This window comes from Meleagris gallopavo, chromosome 1 (genome assembly GCF_905368555.1).
Source record: "Meleagris gallopavo chromosome 1, MGAL_WU_HG_1.1, whole genome shotgun sequence".
Taxonomy (NCBI): domain Eukaryota; kingdom Metazoa; phylum Chordata; class Aves; order Galliformes; family Phasianidae; genus Meleagris; species Meleagris gallopavo.
The window spans coordinates 77,418,736-77,437,725 of NC_139404.1; the positions used below are offsets into that span (position 1 = coordinate 77,418,736).

Sequence of the window (18,990 nt, forward strand, 5' to 3'; positions counted from 1 at the left end):
TTCTGTAAAATACTTGATGGAATAGGATTGGGTGGATTTTGCCCGAGTTGCAGAGAAAGCCACAGAGAGAGGGGACATAATGTTGAATCTGCTTTGCTGCACTCTGGAGAAACTTTTTGCTCCTATTTACCAATGAGGTGGCCCAAGTGCATTGGTTTACATTTCTCTAAATATCCTGGCTTGTTTTTAGCAGCAAAAGGACACCTGTGGCTGCAAAACTGGCATTTTGCAAATACACAGTGAGATTCAGCCATGGACATAGCCATCTAATTTCAGCCAGTCACTTTTATTTTATTTTATTTTATTTTATTTTATTTTATTTTGTTTTGTTTTGTTTTGTTTTGTCCAGTTTTGTTTTATTTTATTTATTTCTGTGGAGTTTTTTGTTATTGTTGTTCATTTGTTTTCTTGCTTGCTTTTTACTTTTGTTTCTTCTGTGCCTCCCCACAACCTACTTGCACTGTGCCATGTCTGTAGTGAGGAGTGTTGTGGAACATCCTGTCTGGTCAGAGCTGGGAGAAAGGGGTCTGCAGATGGGTGCAAGGTTTTTTAATTCCGGTTTCCTTATACTTAAAAGCTGTAAGATTTAAACAAAAAACAGACCCACCAGCCAGAATCTGGGCGCTTCCTGCAGAAGCAGAAGGAATTCTCTTGGAACAATCCTGTATTTCATTATTATGTTCATCTATTTGTCTGACACAAAATGGCAGTGGGCAGAATGATGCTGAGATGGGTCAAGAGGTATCCACTTACCCAGCACACATAGCAGGAGGTGATCTGATCTGCCTGAACAGACCTTCAGCCAGCAACAGAAAGTAGGGCCTCCTGACAAACAGCATAAAAAAGGAAGAAAAGAATAGTATGGCATTAAAGACATTAATGTGGTTGTGAAAAGTTGTACAGTACAAGATTGCAGTGGTTCCCGAGCAGTTCTCCCTTCACAGTGTTTGACACCAAGAAGCCAATTTCAATAATATTTCCTAATCACTAGCTTCTAGTTTCTCCTTTCTTATTCTGTACTTTTCTCAAGTCCTGTTTTACCCTTGTTCTCCCCTCTGCCCTCTCTCTCCCTGCCTTCCATAGCATATTTCCCTGCGGAGCAGCCCAGCTGTTTCTCAGCCCCCACTGGGCTCCAGGCTGGAAGAGAGGGGTCACAGATCTGCTTTGAAGCATCACCATGGGGCTTCGCAACTGCATCAGGGGAGGAAATTGCTGCCTCCTCCTGTAGTCACATTGCCCAGCTCAGTAGCATTGGAGGCAAGCTTGGTCTGTGCTCCACATCAGGTTTTACCACACAAGGAGATAACGAAGTATGATGGAAGGGAAGGTGTTGAGATGGGGAGGAAAGTACATTGTTTTTAGACTGTCCTTTCCCTTGCTCTTCCCCATGAAAGCTGATAGATCTTTTATTATATTTTAGTGCTTCTCTCTGACTGCTGCGTGTTATGCGATATTAAGGGCTAAGAGGAATTTTTGAGACAGGATGTTTCAGTGATAAGTAGAACATGTGAGGATGCAGAGGAACACCAGAGATAATAAATTGAGTAATGAAATAAAATGTTTAGAGTCTTAATAGGAGATGAACTCATTGTCTGCCCATGCATTTATAATCCACCCATAATGAAATTCCAATGGCAGTTGAAACTCCTCATGGCTTCTTTGTTCTGAGAGACATTGGAGGTAAGACAAAACTGCAGCAATGCCTGGGAAGGATGTGAGGGATCATCTGCATATAAGAAAACAGTGCCTTCTTTTTATTAAGAATTCTCATGTGGAATGTGCTTAATAGTTATAAGCATCAGTAGGATTACCAGAAATCAAGTTTCCTGGTGTGTTGATGTCCATGGGTACCTGCCCATCTCTGGGCTCTAACATGAGCTATTTTGAATTTTCATCCTGTGTTTTTTTATGCACTTGCACTCCTCAGTTTTCTCTGTGCACAGTTATTTGATGGAAACCTCTAACTGCAACAGGAGTTCCTCAGTATTCAAACTCTAATGCTGGACAGCAAAGTAAGGCATTTGGGAAGGCGCAAAGAGACCATGAAATCAATGCATTCTCTGGAAATCTCTGTTTATCAACCAAATGCTTAGTGATACTATCACTAGACTTACCTACAGTTTTCACAGTTAACAGCGAGTAAAGATATGTGGAACAAATGAGATAATTCAGAGCTGATATCCCAAGACGCACAGAATACACTAAGAAGATGCTTTTATTAATTTATCTCTCAGGGATTTTAAACATTTGGGAAACTTTCTTGTTTTAAATTCAAGCCCAGATGGCTAACGTAGCAGTTAATGATAACAGAAATTCTTGTTGTTTTCTTCTTGAATAGAATTTATGGAACATTTACATTCTTATCTGTAGTTGAGATAAAACAATTTTGGGGATTTTGCAGATTTTCTTTCCACATGAAAATATTCATCCTCATTTTCTTACCGGAAGTTCTAAAGTAATACAGTAAAATGCATTGTATTTCTTCCTCTCATCTGCATTAAGATACAGCTATTCTTCTCACTGTAAAAAGTCATAACCTTTTAATAGACAAGATAGTTTAAAAAAAACCTCAATAAATTCAAAATATGTGTATAATATTTGAGGTGCCGTAAATGCTTTAGACATTTAAAAGAATGGGTTATGGAACAGTTTAGTTCTGGAACAGTTTAGTTCTGTGTGGTTGAAAATGTGTGTGTATCCGTACCCAGAGAAAATTATCACTCCTCTTTTGGATGGGAACCAGTAGGTTATTATGCACTGAACTGGTGTGGGGGAAAAGTGGGCAAAGCTGAGAGAATTTTCAGCTTCCACACTGTGTGCTTTCCAGCCTCTTTTGCTGTAATTTAAGTTGTTGAGAACAGCACAGGGGGGCATCCCATTGTTTTCAGTGCACAGAATTGAGATCTAGGCAGGCACAAGTATTTTAGATTATAGTATCTTGCATAAAATGCCAAACATGAACTATCGTGTTTGCCCACATGTTTTCTGAGTGCATCTTTTAGGTTAGATTTGGATGTGAGATTCAAATTTCCTAACATTCAGAAATGGTGAATTATGAAGCTGAGTTTGTGCTAAGAAGTGGTATGTTCTTAATTTGACTTCTGCCTGGATGTTTGTAATTGATTTTTCATTTCCTTTTATCACTTTTATTTCTGGCATGATTTCTAGCGAGGAAGTTGGAATGTGAGCCTCATAGCAGGAAAGGTCATGTAGGCAAAATTACAGGTATGGCTGAAAAGTAAGGAGGCGTACATCTATATGCACATTATGTGCAACATCTGTGAAGTGTTTATGTCAAGAGCCATTCAAGCCCTGTTATTCAGAAGGATTAAATGAGTGCTTCAAGACTAAGTGCAAGTGCTTGGTTATATTTCTGCATGTGACTGTGAATGCCAGGTTAAGAGCACATATTTGTTTTACTGAAGTGGAAGAGGTTATGCACCTCTTTAGTGCATGCACAGATGAAGTGTTAGTGAGCTTTGTAAAGAAGAATGAAGTTCACAGAGTTATTATAGTTAGCTTGTGAATGCCAGATGTTGGGATATGTGTGTGCATGCACGCTGGTGCGGCTGTTGTATGGGTGATAGTATACACACATGTGAGACAACTGTGTGGTGTAGGTGTTATTACTCTCAAGTCCATAACTTCAGCAGGTGTAAATCGGGGTGGCTCAGTGGAAGTCAACAAAGAAAACCAGTGTGCATTTCCTGGAATCATTGTGTGTGACTGTACGATGGGATTTGGACGTGTGGTATTGCAGTTGGCAAACTGTGTCAGAATGTGACTTTGGGAGACTGGGCTGAGGACAGTCAAAGAGAAGAAAAAAATCCAAGCCACAAATGTACATCCAAGAGGCATGGATGTTGAAGGAAAAGGAAAGAGAACATAGACTTATTCTCCAGATTAAACACCAGTTTTGTGCTATTCTTTCCCCATGGAAGTATGTGGAAGATGTGGGATTTTAGGACATTGGTCTTTTATGTAATTCACTTGCCTGTAATATCTGCATTAGCAGATCATGCAGTCCAACAGGAGCACATCTGCAGAATGAAATGGTTGGTGTACAAGACCTGATGTCCATGCTGTGTGGCTTTAGAAGAGAGTTAATGTACACCATACTTTGTGGATTGGATGAGAATAAGCAGTTGATGCTTTGGGTACTTTTGGAGGGCCAGTTTTGGTTTAGACTCACCAAGAAGAAACTAGTTGCATGTGTTACCATAATCCTCCATGATGTGAACTGAAGGGTAGTGACTGGGGATGATAAGGCATTTGCTTAAAAATCACTCTTCCAAGATGAACTGAAACATAGTATAGGCAAACACTCCCAGTGTGGCAATAGATTGTTAAAAAAGCCTGGGTCTTTTTTTTTTTTTTTTTTTGACCCTCTGGTGTTCTGTACCTTTAGTGTTTGTGCATAGTAATCATACATAAATGAGAGTAATTATGGACATTTATGTCCTTTTCAGAACATATGTTCTGAAAAGAAGTTTATTTCATCCCTATAACTTGTTCTGCCTCTATTTTTAACTCTTGCGTTTTTTCAACAACTTTTATGAACAAAATGCTTGAAAGCCATGGAGTGCACAGTTCCTGTTCTCTCCTATGTTTTGAGGAGGTTGGTTGCCCTCAAAAGGCTTAACTAGGAGATAATAATCCCCTCTGAACATGGGTGATGTTCTTTAGTGCTACATATCAAAATTTTTTCTTTGCCACCGAGCTCTTGATGCAGTGGAGCTGGTATAAGCCTGAAGAATCTCTCGGCCATGACCTTGTGTTCTAGCTCTATAGAAGAAAAGCTCACAGCCATTGTTGGGCCACATCAGCAGTATTGCCTGACATGTTGGGCATGGGCATGAGGCTTGGGTTTATCTGTTCCTCCTCCTTCCTCTTCTTAACTCTCAGTTGGGCTGAAGAAGAACATAGCTCAGTACTTCCCTCTTCTGCTGCACATGAAAGGGAAATCTCTAACTACAGAGTTTCCTTACATCTGAACACAGTATCAAGAATTGCATGCGATTATTTTGACTGTCGAATTACACAGTATGAAAGTCATCTGTACTCTGTTACTCTGTGGTCTCTTTCAGCATCCCTTTCCCTGCCTTCTGCCAACTACAGGTGCCTCCATTCGTCTTTCAGCTCATCACTGCAGTGATTTTATTAGAAGTTCTTAAAGATCAGTATCTGGTACCACACCCTGGATATGAAGTGAAGCATTGGCTTTTGCAGATTTTAAAGCTTTTACAGCTTGAACTACTTTTGAATAACCTCATCCTCACAAGTACTATTCACTTGCAGAATACCTAATTATTTTTAGGACATTAGGATAATTGTTTCAAATTAATATGAGATGCCTTCTTGGATGTAGTTGAGGGTGACATTCTGTTTTAGGTTGGCACATGTATGTCAGGCTTCAAATAAAATTGGTTTTATATGATGCAGTTGCCTTTCACAGTGTAGGCTGGATTGAAGGCCCTAATACATTAGTTCAATGTCTGAGCAGCATAGTCTCATAATGCAGTACTGTAACCTGTTCAGCCTCTGTCACTGTTGTCCTATCCCTGTTTTATCACATACTTTTAGAAATACTTCTAATGTTTATTGCTGGCTGTTGAAATGCTAGAGCTCAGCACTGTGCTCTGGTTTTTCTGGAGAAACTTCTCTCTCAATCCTTCTCACATGACTGCAGAGTAAGAAGGAGAAAAATTGTCTGGTTTGAATGCAAGTCTGTTCCAGGTGAAGCAAATGAAAGGAGGAATATGTTTATCACTTTTGAAAAATACCCCAGGCTCATTGCGAGTGGTTTAGTGGAAACATATGGTCATCCTGTAAAAGTGATCAAAACAGCAAACAGAATGCTATGTTGCAAGAAATATCCTGGTAGAAAGTGCCATTGAAAATATTATAATTTCTGCTATGTGGATCAGGGGCAGATCACTGACTAAAGCTAAATACATTTTTAAGAACCAGTCTCATACACATATATATACACCTGTCTCTCTGTGTGTATATAGTAAAGAGAGACGAGATCCAGAGAGTAGGCAATTAAAATATTTAGAGCCATGGAAGTGCTTTCTTATGAATAAAATATTAAAAGATTTGTGCTATAGTTGATAAATTTATATACAGGGTAATAACTGCACTAGGGCAGATAGTTCCCGAAGCCTGAATCAGAAAGGGATGTGTGAGTGGGTCAGTGGATGAAAGGAAGCTTGAATAATGAAGCATATGAATGAAAAAAATTGAGTTTACTCATTTACTGAACAGTTGCAAATTCAAACATCAGCCAACAGAATTAGTCTGATAAATACTGTTTTTCCAAAGTAAAATTGTAGATTGTGAATCTACACAAAAGCAAAGAATTTGGTCTCAAAACTTCAGCTCAGTTGGAGTAAGCTATTTATTTATCTTGCCAAAACCATGGATGTTTCCTAATGATTATCTTCTGACAGGAAATACACGAAACATGTAGAGTGGTATTTATCTTATTATAACTTTACAGCAGATGGACACTCAAACGGAAACAGACAGGTGTTGTTATAAGTGAAAAAGGACACTTTCTCTTCTGTGCATAATCACAATGTGGAACTTACTGCCATATGAGCACAGTGCCAATTAATCAGTGGGAGTCAGGAAAGGTTTGGGCATCTCTCATTATGAAGATGCCAGCTGGCTCCCTGATACTACTGTCATGATAATCATCGTGGTATAGGGAAACATATGTAATGTCCCTCTCTATGGTTTGCAGGCCACCAAATATCTTCAGCTTGCAAATATTTAAGATGTTAGTCTTCATTTGTCTGAGAAGTGTTCCTATCTGCAAAAAGAGGGAAAAACTTAATGGACTTTATAGTCTGGTCTCTGAGAGAATAGATATCTCTGCAGCACTGATCCTGCATGCTGTGTCCTGAGTTGATTAAGTTTCCTTTATATATATATGTATATATATGCATACATATATATATGTATGGCCATCAGAGAGAAGTCCAAGCCACAGAATCCAGAGACAGTCTGTACCAGAGCTTGTTCCTGTTCCTACCAGGGAAGGGCCAGCCACAAGGCTAGGATCTGGTTTTGTACTCCTGCACAATTTGAGGTTACTTAGAGCCAAAATTTTGGTTTAGTTTGGTTTCTAAATATTTGTTGTATGGTTTTATTTGTAAGAACATTGTCTCTATGTTTACAGAATGCAGCATATATCTAATACGTGGTATCTTATTTTTGTAAGTTTCTCCAGCTTTCGAGTGCCACTTTAAATTAAGAGTCCCACTCTTTAATTTTACACAAACTCTTGGACATTGGCCAGACAAGTTCTCTGTAGTCTGTAAAGTTCCGGATCTTGGCCAGATTAAAGTTGTCATCAATTTTACCTCCTTCTTTAAATAACATCCCATTAGTACTTCTCATATGTTTGAAAGTTAGCATTCTCTGTGCTCTTCTGGATTTTACTGAATTTTACACTCTTTTATTTTATCTTTTTATTTAACTGAATCTTAGTTTCTAAACCACTTCCATTTTGAATATGGCCTTTCAGAATGTTTGCTACCGAGCTGTCTTTCTTTTGCAGTCTGAGGCTATGCTGAGTGACAGCTGCAGAGTTTCCCTGGGGACTTTTAGGAATCTCTTGGATCCTTCTGTACTAAATTTCAAATTACATTTTCCTTAAGATACTGAAGATCCAAGTTATTTTTTGTTTTCTGAAAGACAACAATATGACATCAAATAAAAAGTCCAAGTTTTGTTACTGATATTTTTTCTTCTGAAAGATTATTATCAGAAACCTTTTATTGGGAATGCTTATGAAATACCTTTAAGCAAACAAGTTGCCTCAATCCAGATATGAGAGGGCCTATAAAACAGTCTTCTGTTTGGCAGCTGTTCGATGAGATATTTTTGGTTGTGATAGTTCAATTGATCTAAAGCACGGACTGATGAGCTGGGGACAATTTTCTTAAGATAGTTTGGATTAAATATGAAGCCCACAAAGAAATCCTGTGCTGTGGAATTACTCAGAACACTCTTTTCCATCTAGCTTACACTTCTGTAATGAGAATTTGTATTTGCCAAGGATAAATTCAGAGCCCAGCAGTCAGCATCCCCATGATGCAGCTTGAAACTGGAGCTGAACTCTTGAATATTTGGTCCTAAAGAGTATGTGGGCAAAATGTGTAAGTTCTCTTCATCTGTGTAGTCTTAAAAAAGACAATAGATCGTGAGGTTAAAAATCACTTCAAAGATTAACTGTGACTGATGTTCTTTTTCCTGGATGGAGTTAACTTTTGAGATTGAACTCTTGAGGTTAAGTATACTAGCAAACTCCAGCTGCTTTATACATCTTTGCCAAAACAGAGAAGCCACAAACCCAATCTAACTTGCTGGTTAAACCAGGTTTACAACTGTTTTCCTTTGCTGGAGTGAAACAGAGCAGTTGGAGCATACCAGTGAATCAGAATGATTTTTTTTCTTTGCTGAGGTTTTTATCCCTTTTTAAAATCTTATATGGAATAAGCCAAGGCAGAAGCAGTCAGTTCTTGGCATTGGACAGTCAAGTTGATGCAAGACTTGCATTTAGAGCCAAAGCCACTGTGTTTTTGCTGTTGTATTTGCTTTTATATTCTTCTACTAGTTGTGTTTGCCATATATATATTTGAGTAATAATTCCCTGTCATATTGGCCTTATAGTTAGTCTTTATTCGATACAAATAATCATCAGTTTGAGTGTATTTCACAAGCTTTAGTGGCTCAAGGAATCTTGTGAAAATGTCTTTTAAAATTATGATTTAGATGAATGAAGAAAATTTTGTGGGTAAAGTACCAGAGAAGTTTTTCACTTCAGAGTCATCTTGTCTTCCATGGTTTTCATTTGTCTCCATACTGGGTTGCTTCATTTACCTATAAGGGCTCCTTCTATTTTGTTAAGTTGGTCCATATAGTCAGAGGTAAATGTTGGTGATACATCAGTAGAGATTGAAACTTCCTGCCAGTATTCTATTATGTTCTGTGCTGTGTGACAGATGGCAGCAAAGGGGCAGTCTGACAGAATGGCGTCTGACACGGGAGTGAGGATAAGGAAAAGGTGTGTCATTGAATTCCTCGGTGGGGAAAAAGTTGTACCCGTTGACATTAATCAGTGTTTGCTGCATGTTTATGGAGACCAAACAGTGGATGTGAGCACAGTGAGGCAGCGAGTGGTGCATTTTAGCAGTGGCAACAGTGACAGTATGTTACCTCTGCTGGTGCAGATTTTGATGAGCATGGCATGCAGGCTCTTGTTTATCACTGGCAAAAATGCATATGTTGAAAGATAGTGTTTTGTAGCTGACAATTTGCTCTGTTGAACAGTGCTATTGTTCATTTTTAATGAAAATAAATAGGAGGCATTGTTTTTAGATGACCAGTTACACAATAGTTTCCCATCTATGAAATGAGATAATAGTTGTCTTCTAGTTTTTCCTTTTTGAGTTTTGCTGATGTTAATGCCATTTTTTTTTCCCCTCTGGTTTCATAAAAAGTTCTGGAAATTAGTTATTTTAACACTTCTTTGTGCTTTTGAGATTGTAATGTAGCATTGGTGTTGATGAAGTTCTGGGTTTGTACATGCTTATACTGCCCTAAGACTAGAAAATCTTGAAATTGATTTCAACCTGTGGTCACTAATGTAATAAAAAATTGATATTATCAGTAATAAATATTACAAATTCTAGCATGAAATTGTTATGAGGCCTAATGCGCAAAGAAAGCAAAATTAGTATGGTAGAGGAATGCAAAAGAGTCCACAGGAATAATACAGTACATAAGGATATCTGCTTAGGAAATGCTCAGAAGCCTTTGCTTGCAGCAAAGGCAATTGCTGGATCAGCTGCATAAAATCAGCTGTACTAATCTCAGTGGCTTTGCTGAACCTCAGCTTGATTCACCTCTGCTTTCTTGCTGCCTTTGCTGCTGCAGAACGTCCTGTGTAATTTTGAAGTTCCTGGTGGCTTTGTTCAGTTTCTGTCTATGTAGTAGTTATCAGGGAGAAAACAGTATATATCTGAAGTCGTTGTATCAGCAGCCATGCTAGCCAAACTCTACTCTTCCAGTCTGTTCAGCCTTAGTATGTTTCTGTGTTTTCACTTACATAGGATTTGGCAGTTTGTATCTGGATTCCAGTAATGTCGTAATTCCACATGCATGGTTCCCATGCAGCTGTGGGGTGGCAGAAGCATATGCAAAAGCAAGGCTCTATGCTTATTTCAGCAGAGTTCATAGAAAAGAGTGGCAACCGCCAAGTTTTCTCTAAATATGTATGTCCAGGATTGTATAATATCATTGTAAACTGTAGACCTTGGTTTGCCAGCAAGTTCACTGTAGGAGTGAAGAATCATCTGTTGCAGTAAATGTTCACAAACTTTACAAACAAAAACAAACAATTGGAAAAAAAATAATAAAAAAAAACAAGCCAAAAGGCCCAACAGCTTGAAACAGCTGCCACATTCCATCCAAGAGAAATCTTTATGCTAATAGAATCTGAAAGGACCTACATCAGATATCTACACATAAATTTGAAAAAATAAAAAGAGAGAGAAAAGAAAGAAAGAGACAAAGACTTCTGGGTAGGTGGTGTTTTATGTATACAAGCTTTTTGTACTTACTCTCACTCCCGTATTTTACATTCTTTGATACCTTGGAGTAAAACATTTGTTGAATGCACAAGCTTCTTGATATAGTCAAAGGCTAAACAGAATTCTCTCTGTTTGAGTGGTTAAATATGGAGCTCAGTGTCCCTGCTGTGTACAAACGGCAGAGAAAATTCTGCTGAAGATGCATGCATGAAGTTGCTTAGAAAATTAATGCCTTTAAATGTCTCGCATACCAGTCTCTTGTACCAGGCTGATGAAAATGTAGGGAATAATAGTGCTTAGCTATAGAAATAAGGCAGTCAATCACATCTTTTTTTATGTATAAGAGCATTCTGATCCCAGAACACATAGTGTTGGTGCAGGAAGCTGGCTGTAGTTATTGACCATCATCCTGGGCCATTCAGTGAGGATGATGATCTCAGAGTCACTGTGCTTGAGAAAACGGTGTTTTTTAATTCCTGTCTGCAAACAAGAAGCCTGGGAATTTGTGGGTCGAAAGAAATCACGTGCTGAGATTTCCCAGGATGAACTGGAGATAGCGGGAATGGGAAAAGGATTAAGAAAGAAAAATCTGAGCTTGCTCAATATTCCTTGATAATCTCAATAATGGCCACTGTATCCCTAGAAATTCTGAGTGTTACTTCTCCAAGTGATCCTGTAGTTCTCTTGATAGACTCAAGGTTGCTGAAAGGGCTAAGACATTTCCTTTCCTCTAGCACTATGAAAGTGTATGAGCTGGATGTGAGGTTAGCATGGTGACAAAGGATAATAGGAGGCCATGCAACAGGGGAATAGAAAGGGAACAACCATTCACACAGTGGAAGACGGCTATATTTCAAGATTTAAGGAGTTATTTTGAATGCTTCTGAAATCCATGGATCTTCTCTCTAAACTTTTTAGTAGCATCCCACTAGAAAGTTCCAAGATCCTACAATTCCTGCAAGAACCAGTCTCTTTTTGATAGATTAGGCCAAGTCTCACTATCAAAAATACATTCTAGCAAGAGAAAAAACAGAACTCTTTCAATTGCTGATTGCCCAGCATAAGCCAAAAGTGGCAGATTGCAACCTAACACGGCATTAGAGAACCAGAGTTCCTGTGACAGTAAAGAAATCTTATAAAAGTAAGGAATCTTGTCTTGTCCCTTTGGAGCTAGAAGAAGCTATTAGAAACATCCTTAGGAATTTTTCTGTTTGTCCTTTAGTTGGACACAATATTTAGTATCAGCCACAATCTCTTCTTCAAGGCATTCACAGGCATGGTTTTTTTTGTTTGTTTGTTTGTTTTTATTTGTTTGTTTGTTTTTTTGAACTTCAGTATCTATTCCCTAGTTCCCTTCTGCTTACACTAACGTAATGTAGAAATAATGTATTTAAACTTACTGAAGTTGCATCACACTAAAACTGATGCTTGGAGTAAACAAAGCTGTCAGTGTGAATGTCAGAAGAAAATTCAGATGTTCTTCCTGTCCTGTTTTATTACAGGAGCAGGAGAAGGGCTTGAGCTGTGCTAGCTGCCAGCAGCCATGAAGTATCAAGATTGGTTCGCTCTGCGTTTGTCTTAGGTTGCTTACATGCAGATGTCAGTATCTGCCCCTTTATTAATCCAGAATCCTAACATATGTAGAGAAATCCTATTAAAATCATGTGATCTTATGAAGCTGGATGTCATTATAGATTATTTTCATTTATTAGATACACTTAACATTCCCTAAATTCCTTGGGCCTGGAATGAACTTAGTGTCTGCAGTTGGATGACACCATTCAGAAGAGCTTTGTTCAAGAAAGGCTGAGGAGAAAAATCAAAAATTAATGTTAGTACCTACCAAAACTGAACTAAGAGCAGTCACACTCTAGACTTCCTCTCTTCCATTTCCAAAACTGGAGGAAGGAGAAGCACTTATTGTTCTGAGCATTTAACTTGTAGTACTGTTGGTCATGTTTCAGGGCACTGAAGAGTATAATTTGAACAAAGATACTTTTTTTTCTGCACTATGTGGTACCTCATGGTTGGGTAGATGTTGGCATATCACTAATCAGTGAATTCCTTTTGCAGTTACTGATTTGTGCCAGCATGGCAGTTTATGTTCAAGGATGTGGTTCCACCACTTCCACTTCCCCCATTGTCAAAAACATCCCCCAGAGCTCTGCTGAAGTCAGTTTAGTGATAGTGGCATAAAATCTGTAAGTGGGCTTAAGCCAATGATGTTTAATTTTTTCATGGCATGAAATTCCAGTTAATTCCCAGGGTTCTCCGAGACTCCATTTACATGCCCATTTTGAAAGGCTGTCCAGAAAATGCTGAAATGATGCTGGAACAGTATCTACCCGTGTGCCATCTGTTGGCCGTTTACTATACTGCTTCAAGGGACATACAGTTTCTAAGTGCCTCAACCAGAAAGATGATGCGTCCTAAAATACTCCATCTGTATGCAAACCCTCAGATTAATACCTCATTCAAGGAGAAGGACTGTATAATGAAAGCTTTTCCCTCCATCCCATCCTCTCAGATGTTTACTCGTCCCACAGCAGTTTACCTTCACTTTCTTAGGAACTCAAAGAAGATGTAAGACTATTGGTTAATGGTTCATCTCATGAGTAGGTATACAAATTGGTCTTCAAATGATGTAAGAAGCAAAATCTTGCTTATCCTTAAATGATAAAACAATTAAGCATTACTACAAAAGCGAATGATGCATATTCAGGCCTATGCCCTCCACCCTGTGAAGAGGAATCATTTGAACTACAGGAAGTCGCTTTGCTCCTGCATCACTGGGCTTCGTATGCAGGCACCAAATGTATTAATCTCTATAATTTCACATTGATTATCTAGCTTCCTGTCACTGAATCCCAGCATGTTATCTCATATTATCTTGAATTAGACTGTGTTATGATACCAGTGTTAGGTGGAATGCTGGTCTCCATGTAGTAATCCTTTCTTGGTTGGTTTGTGCTATTCATTTGGAGAGATAGATCTGTTCTAGTTTCAGCCCAACTTGGATGTCAGTGGGAGACATAAAGGACCACATGTTCAAAATGGTTTGGAAACAATACATGCAAAACCTTTTCAATGTCCTACAGAATTTCTACATCATACATGCAGATTGCCTAAATGCTGTTGAAGTTTACTGTGTCCTTCAAACAAGTTTATTATCCAATCCACTTAGAGTTCTTCTAGAAAACAAAGGCTTCCTGATGGCACTTGGGCTGTGAGTTTCTCAAATGCTACCAACCAAACTGTTTATGTCCATTCCATTACAGCAGTAAAAGTTTTCCAGAATATTTCTGTGGGGGTGGTGGTTCTGCAGGTGACATCTGCACTCCCAGCCTCTTCTCTGCTATGGCATTCTGCACTGGTGTTCAAGTATCCAGGAGATACTGTCTCAGAGACAGTTTAAAACTGAGAACTATCCTGCATGACCTCAGAGTTACTAAAGAGTCTTTAGCATTTGTTGATATGGACATAAATTTAGCTGTGGTGATTTCACCACATTTTAAACACAGATTTTACTTTTTATCTCCTTAAGTTTCCATATAATAGCTGTTCTATACCCTCACTGGCATGCATGCGCTTAGGTGATCAATGCAGACGATGTATGGTATTGATTTTGTATTGTCTTTGAAATCTGTAGAGCTCTTCTTGATCCATTTGACTGAGCACTTCACATCCATTTTTGCTAACTCAATCATCTATTTAATACTTGTGTCAATTTGTTAAAACTCAGATTCTAAATGTAAACACATTGCCTTACAAAATGAACTGTGAATTATTTTTTTGTAATGTGGGTGTACACCCTGTTGCAATGAAACACTACTATTTGCAAAATTCACCTTAGCCGATTGTATGAAAGCTAGGACCATATACATACTATATATCTAATTATCTAATGTAAATGAGATATTTTGGCAAAGATGAGGCTACATGGCTCAGCATGCCAGTCCGTAATTTTAAGCTACTCCAACCTCAAGTTTTTTGTTTGATTTCTTTCATTTTCTATTAGCAAGTTTACTTTTCCTCCTTAAAGTGAGATGGTTGTCTCATGTAGTGTTTTATACAGTTCTCTTCATCTGCTTTCCTTTATAACATATTCCATATGTTTACTATCTTCTCTTTTTGTTGTTAAGTAGCCTAGAGCATTTTCCTCACCAAAAGCTGCATGCTTATTTTCCCAGGAAACATCATTGTTCCAAAAAATATTATAGTAACAAATAAAACACATTTCCAAAATGGTACTGCCAAATAGCAAAATACAAAATGGTCATTATTTTTGATGACAAGGATATTGAAAGGAAAAAATGCTGTTTAAAAATAACCAATTCTTTAATAGTTTTGTGGGAGGATGTTCAATTAAATGGAATGTAGTTTTCCATTGAGCTCATTTAATTTTGGTTTGAAACTATGGGTTCAAATATTATTATTATTTTTTCATTTCAATTTTTTTCATCTATATTTTGTGTTCCATTCCTGGCATTGCAGTGATGTTTGTTACTATTTATATTTTATGTTGAGAGTGTTTTAAAATCTGTTTGTAAAGCTTTACAAGAATACCAGATGTTATGTTGGAACCTCAAAGACCAAAATCAGATCATAAATCATGACATACCATATACAAAAAATCCAGTTACATCACTCTTTAGAACTTCCTTTATTGACTTTCCTTTTCCTTTTTAACTCACAGCAGGTAGAATTGCAGTGTCTTATCTGGTATGTTTACTTTGCAGACTCAGAACAGAGCACTGGGTCAGACACAGAGGTGTTGGCAGAAAGAACATCCTGCTCTTTTGGCTCCCATTCTGACCTTACATCTGGTGGATCGGGTCCTCAACCTCCTCCACCTTCATCCATGGAAGAGATCCAAGTAGAACTGCAGTGTGCTGACCTCTGGAAAAGATTTCATGACATTGGGACAGAGATGATCATCACAAAAGCAGGCAGGTAAGATATCTCTGACTTTTTGTGTAGTTAAAAAAAAATCAGAACAAAACAAACAACCATTTTCTTTCATGAAATCCCATAAATATCTGAGGGAATAAATGTAAATGATTGTCAGATTTTCACAGCTGCATATCCTACTAGCTTTATGAAGTTTGATAAAGTGATTCCATATTTCTGCCTGAATCAGTGTCTTCAAAGAGTAAATGTCAGCTGTAGGAAGCAGTTGAGGGTAGTCCTTCCTAACAGCAAATAAATAAAGAGATGATCCTTTTGTTGCTGGCTGCACTGAATTTGAGACGAGTTATGAATTTGAGGATGAGCCATTAGAGTTTCAAGTTCTGTTAGCACTTCATGACCCAGCTGATTTAATCTTATACGTGGTCTAGTTTAAATTTACCTTTACTATGAAATAATGTATTTCTGCAATTCTGAGTAGACATATTCTAATGTTTTCTTCTATTAACGAAGAGCAGGTTTAGTGTTTATCTCTGCTATTGCAAATGAGCTCATGTCAGCTGTGGCTAGGAAGAGTCATTAATGGCCAGATGAAAAAAAAAAACAAAAAACAAAAAAAACCCAAAACGCTGAAACTCACTCTGCCTTCCAGTTCTTTGAGTGTCTCATTGCTGTCTATTATTAAAAAAATGGCTAGAAATCTGTTCACCAAAACACAACCTGAAATGAACTGCAAATCTCTAGATGTCACAAGGTATTAAACATTCTAAATTTTTAGACATGCTTGTGATAATATAATTTTCCTTTCCTCCACTTAACGATATTTTAATTGCGATTAATATTGCTGTTAGGAAAATCAGCACCATGGACAGGGTTGTCCAACAGGAACCGCGCGGTTATCTCAAGAGCTGTTCTGCAGAAACGTGGAGGACAAATTTTCCGTAATTCTTTTCCTCTTTTTTTTTTTTCCTCTTTTTTTTTTTTTCCTCTTTTTTTTTTCCGCTTTTTTTTTTTTTTTTTTTTTTTTTTAATTTCCTGAGGGGTGGGGAAGGATTTCATTCATTCTTTTGTGATAAATGGAGGGGATAGGCTTAACAGCAGCACAGCAAAATGAGCAGAGCTTGTTGATATGAAGATCACGTTTCTGAATTAAGTAGTTGAACTCTCTGGGATCTTAAATAACTGCACGGTAATTACAGCGTCTTTAAAAAAAAAAAAATCACTCAAAAAGTTGCAACATCAAAGCCACTGCAATTTTACAAATTGTTTAACACTTGTTCCCATAGAAGCCTGGGGAATTTTGGCAGAGATTCTGGAGAAGAACGGTTTCGTGGAAAAAAAAAATCAAAAACAGGCTGAAATGTTTGGATCTGTTAAAAAAAAAAAAAACAAAACAAAACAATTGGAATCAGAGCTATCAGATGTGTTAAGAAAGACAGAAACACTAACTTTATTTAAGTCATCCAAAATAGTATGTATTTATATATATATATTTTTTAGAGAATAGATGCAGGAAAGCCTGTAAGAGTTGTAAGAAATATTTCTCAGACTTAATATGTGGTTTTCTGTAAACCATTAATGGCATTATCAAGTGGGAAGTTAGAGAATATTTGCAAGCTCCAGTCTTGACAGCTCTTCCACTAACAAAAACTGATGGACCACACTGCAAAACTTAATATACCAAGCAAACCATGTATTCTTTACAATTTTAAATCATATTCTTTATCCTTGAAAGATGATGTTTATTATTTCCTTAGTCTTCGTAGTCATCAAGCTCATCATTGACTGTACCCACAAAATCTATGTAGGTCACTCCGAATGTAATACCTCCTATTTATTTCCCTGTAAACTACAACAGATACAAAGAACACAATAACATAATTTGATAACTACAAAACTGTTTTTCAACATTGCCCACTATTGTGGGCATTTTCACAAGCAATAAGCAAGACTCTGCATGTCATAGGGATCATAAAAATCAGCAACAGCAAAGGTGACACATTGTTTCACGGATGCTATGATGACTCTGCTGCTAGGAAAAGGTTGCCCATATAGTCCATCTTTATTGGCCCGAATAGATGGAATTCAGAAGGCATCAATTGTGAATTATACTGTGGGTGTGGTAGGACAGTTCTGCCAAGATTGACAACGTGCTCCATGAACTTCAGACTGGTATGGGCCTGGCAATGTCGTGTTACAAGAGAAAGGTTGTCTTCTTTTCTGGCCTGACTCTGGAAGTTTGACCTTTCAGCTTTGTCAGTGGCACAATGTAGCAGTCAGTGTTGATGGATTCCAGGAAATCCAGAAGCCTCACCCCTTTCCTAAACCAAAAGACAGTGCACATCACTTCACCCACTGAAGGCTGCGTCTTGAACTTTTTCTTCCATGGGGAATTCACGTTGCCACTCCATGGACTGCTGTTTTTACTTTATCTTGTAGTTGTGATACCACACCTTGTCACTGATAATGATGTGATCCAGAAAACTGCCACCTTCAGCCTCATAGGAGTGGTTCAATAGAGATATATTTGCATATGATGTTCTTTCTGTTCCTTGCGATCATTCATGGGACCCACCTGACACAAACTTTGTTATATTCCAACTGCTACCATCATTTCCAATGCATTGAAATAGATACTAAGCTCCATACACAGTTCCCTGACTGCATTCTGCTGATTTGTGGGGATGAACTGATTGAGATGCTCTTCATTTTGTGGTGTGACAGCTGTGTGTGGCTGTTCAGAACACAGCTTGTCTTTCTCATCACCATCGCCGCAGCTGAAACACACCACTCACTGCCCGACTGTTCTCACATCCTCTGTTTTGTCTCCATAAGCATTCAGCAAACACTGATGAATGTCAGTGGGTACAATTTTTTTTCCCGCATGGAAGAATTCAATGACTCATCTTTGCTTCATCTTCATTTCCATGTCAGACACCATTTTGTTAGACTGCGTCTCAGCTGCCATCTCTCACACAGCAACAAAATGTATTGAGATATTGGCGCAGAAGTTTAATATATACTACCACATCACCAACCTTCTCCTCTGACATCATGGGCCAACATAATAAAATAGGTGGCATTGCTTTCAGAGCAGTCTTCATGTGTAGCTACTAAACGTACATGTCTTTACCATTTAATGTTGTCTTCGGTGGTAATATTAACAGTATTGGAGGAGATTTTTTCTGCTGACCACATTTTAAGTTAACCATTGCAAAGCAGAAAGAAGATCTGGTCAATTTATTTCCTTAGGACATCTGTTTACTGGGACAGATCTTACAGATTTGAAGAAATATACTAGTTAAATGTTTAATATTTTTGATTAAACATTCCCTTTTCAGAGAGGATGTGCCTGAGATAGATGAGAACAGAATTCTATTTCTTCACATGGATTCCATGATACATTGTGCATCCCATAGATTAGATAGCATGATTTCTGACAAAGAGAGACATGAATTATTATTATCTGCTGAGGATT

The 18,990-nt window shown here is 37.9% G+C and overlaps 1 protein-coding gene across 1 annotated transcript in view; it reads left to right on the forward strand.

Moving 5' to 3' along the window:
* Positions 1-18,990, forward strand: part of TBX15 (T-box transcription factor 15) — an 87,532-nt gene that overhangs the window by 37,193 nt on the left and 31,349 nt on the right. Inside the window, exon 2 of the mRNA XM_003202683.4 lies at positions 15,344-15,557. Coding sequence (XP_003202731.1) covers positions 15,344-15,557 — 214 coding nt within the window. The remainder of the gene's footprint in view (positions 1-15,343; positions 15,558-18,990) is intronic.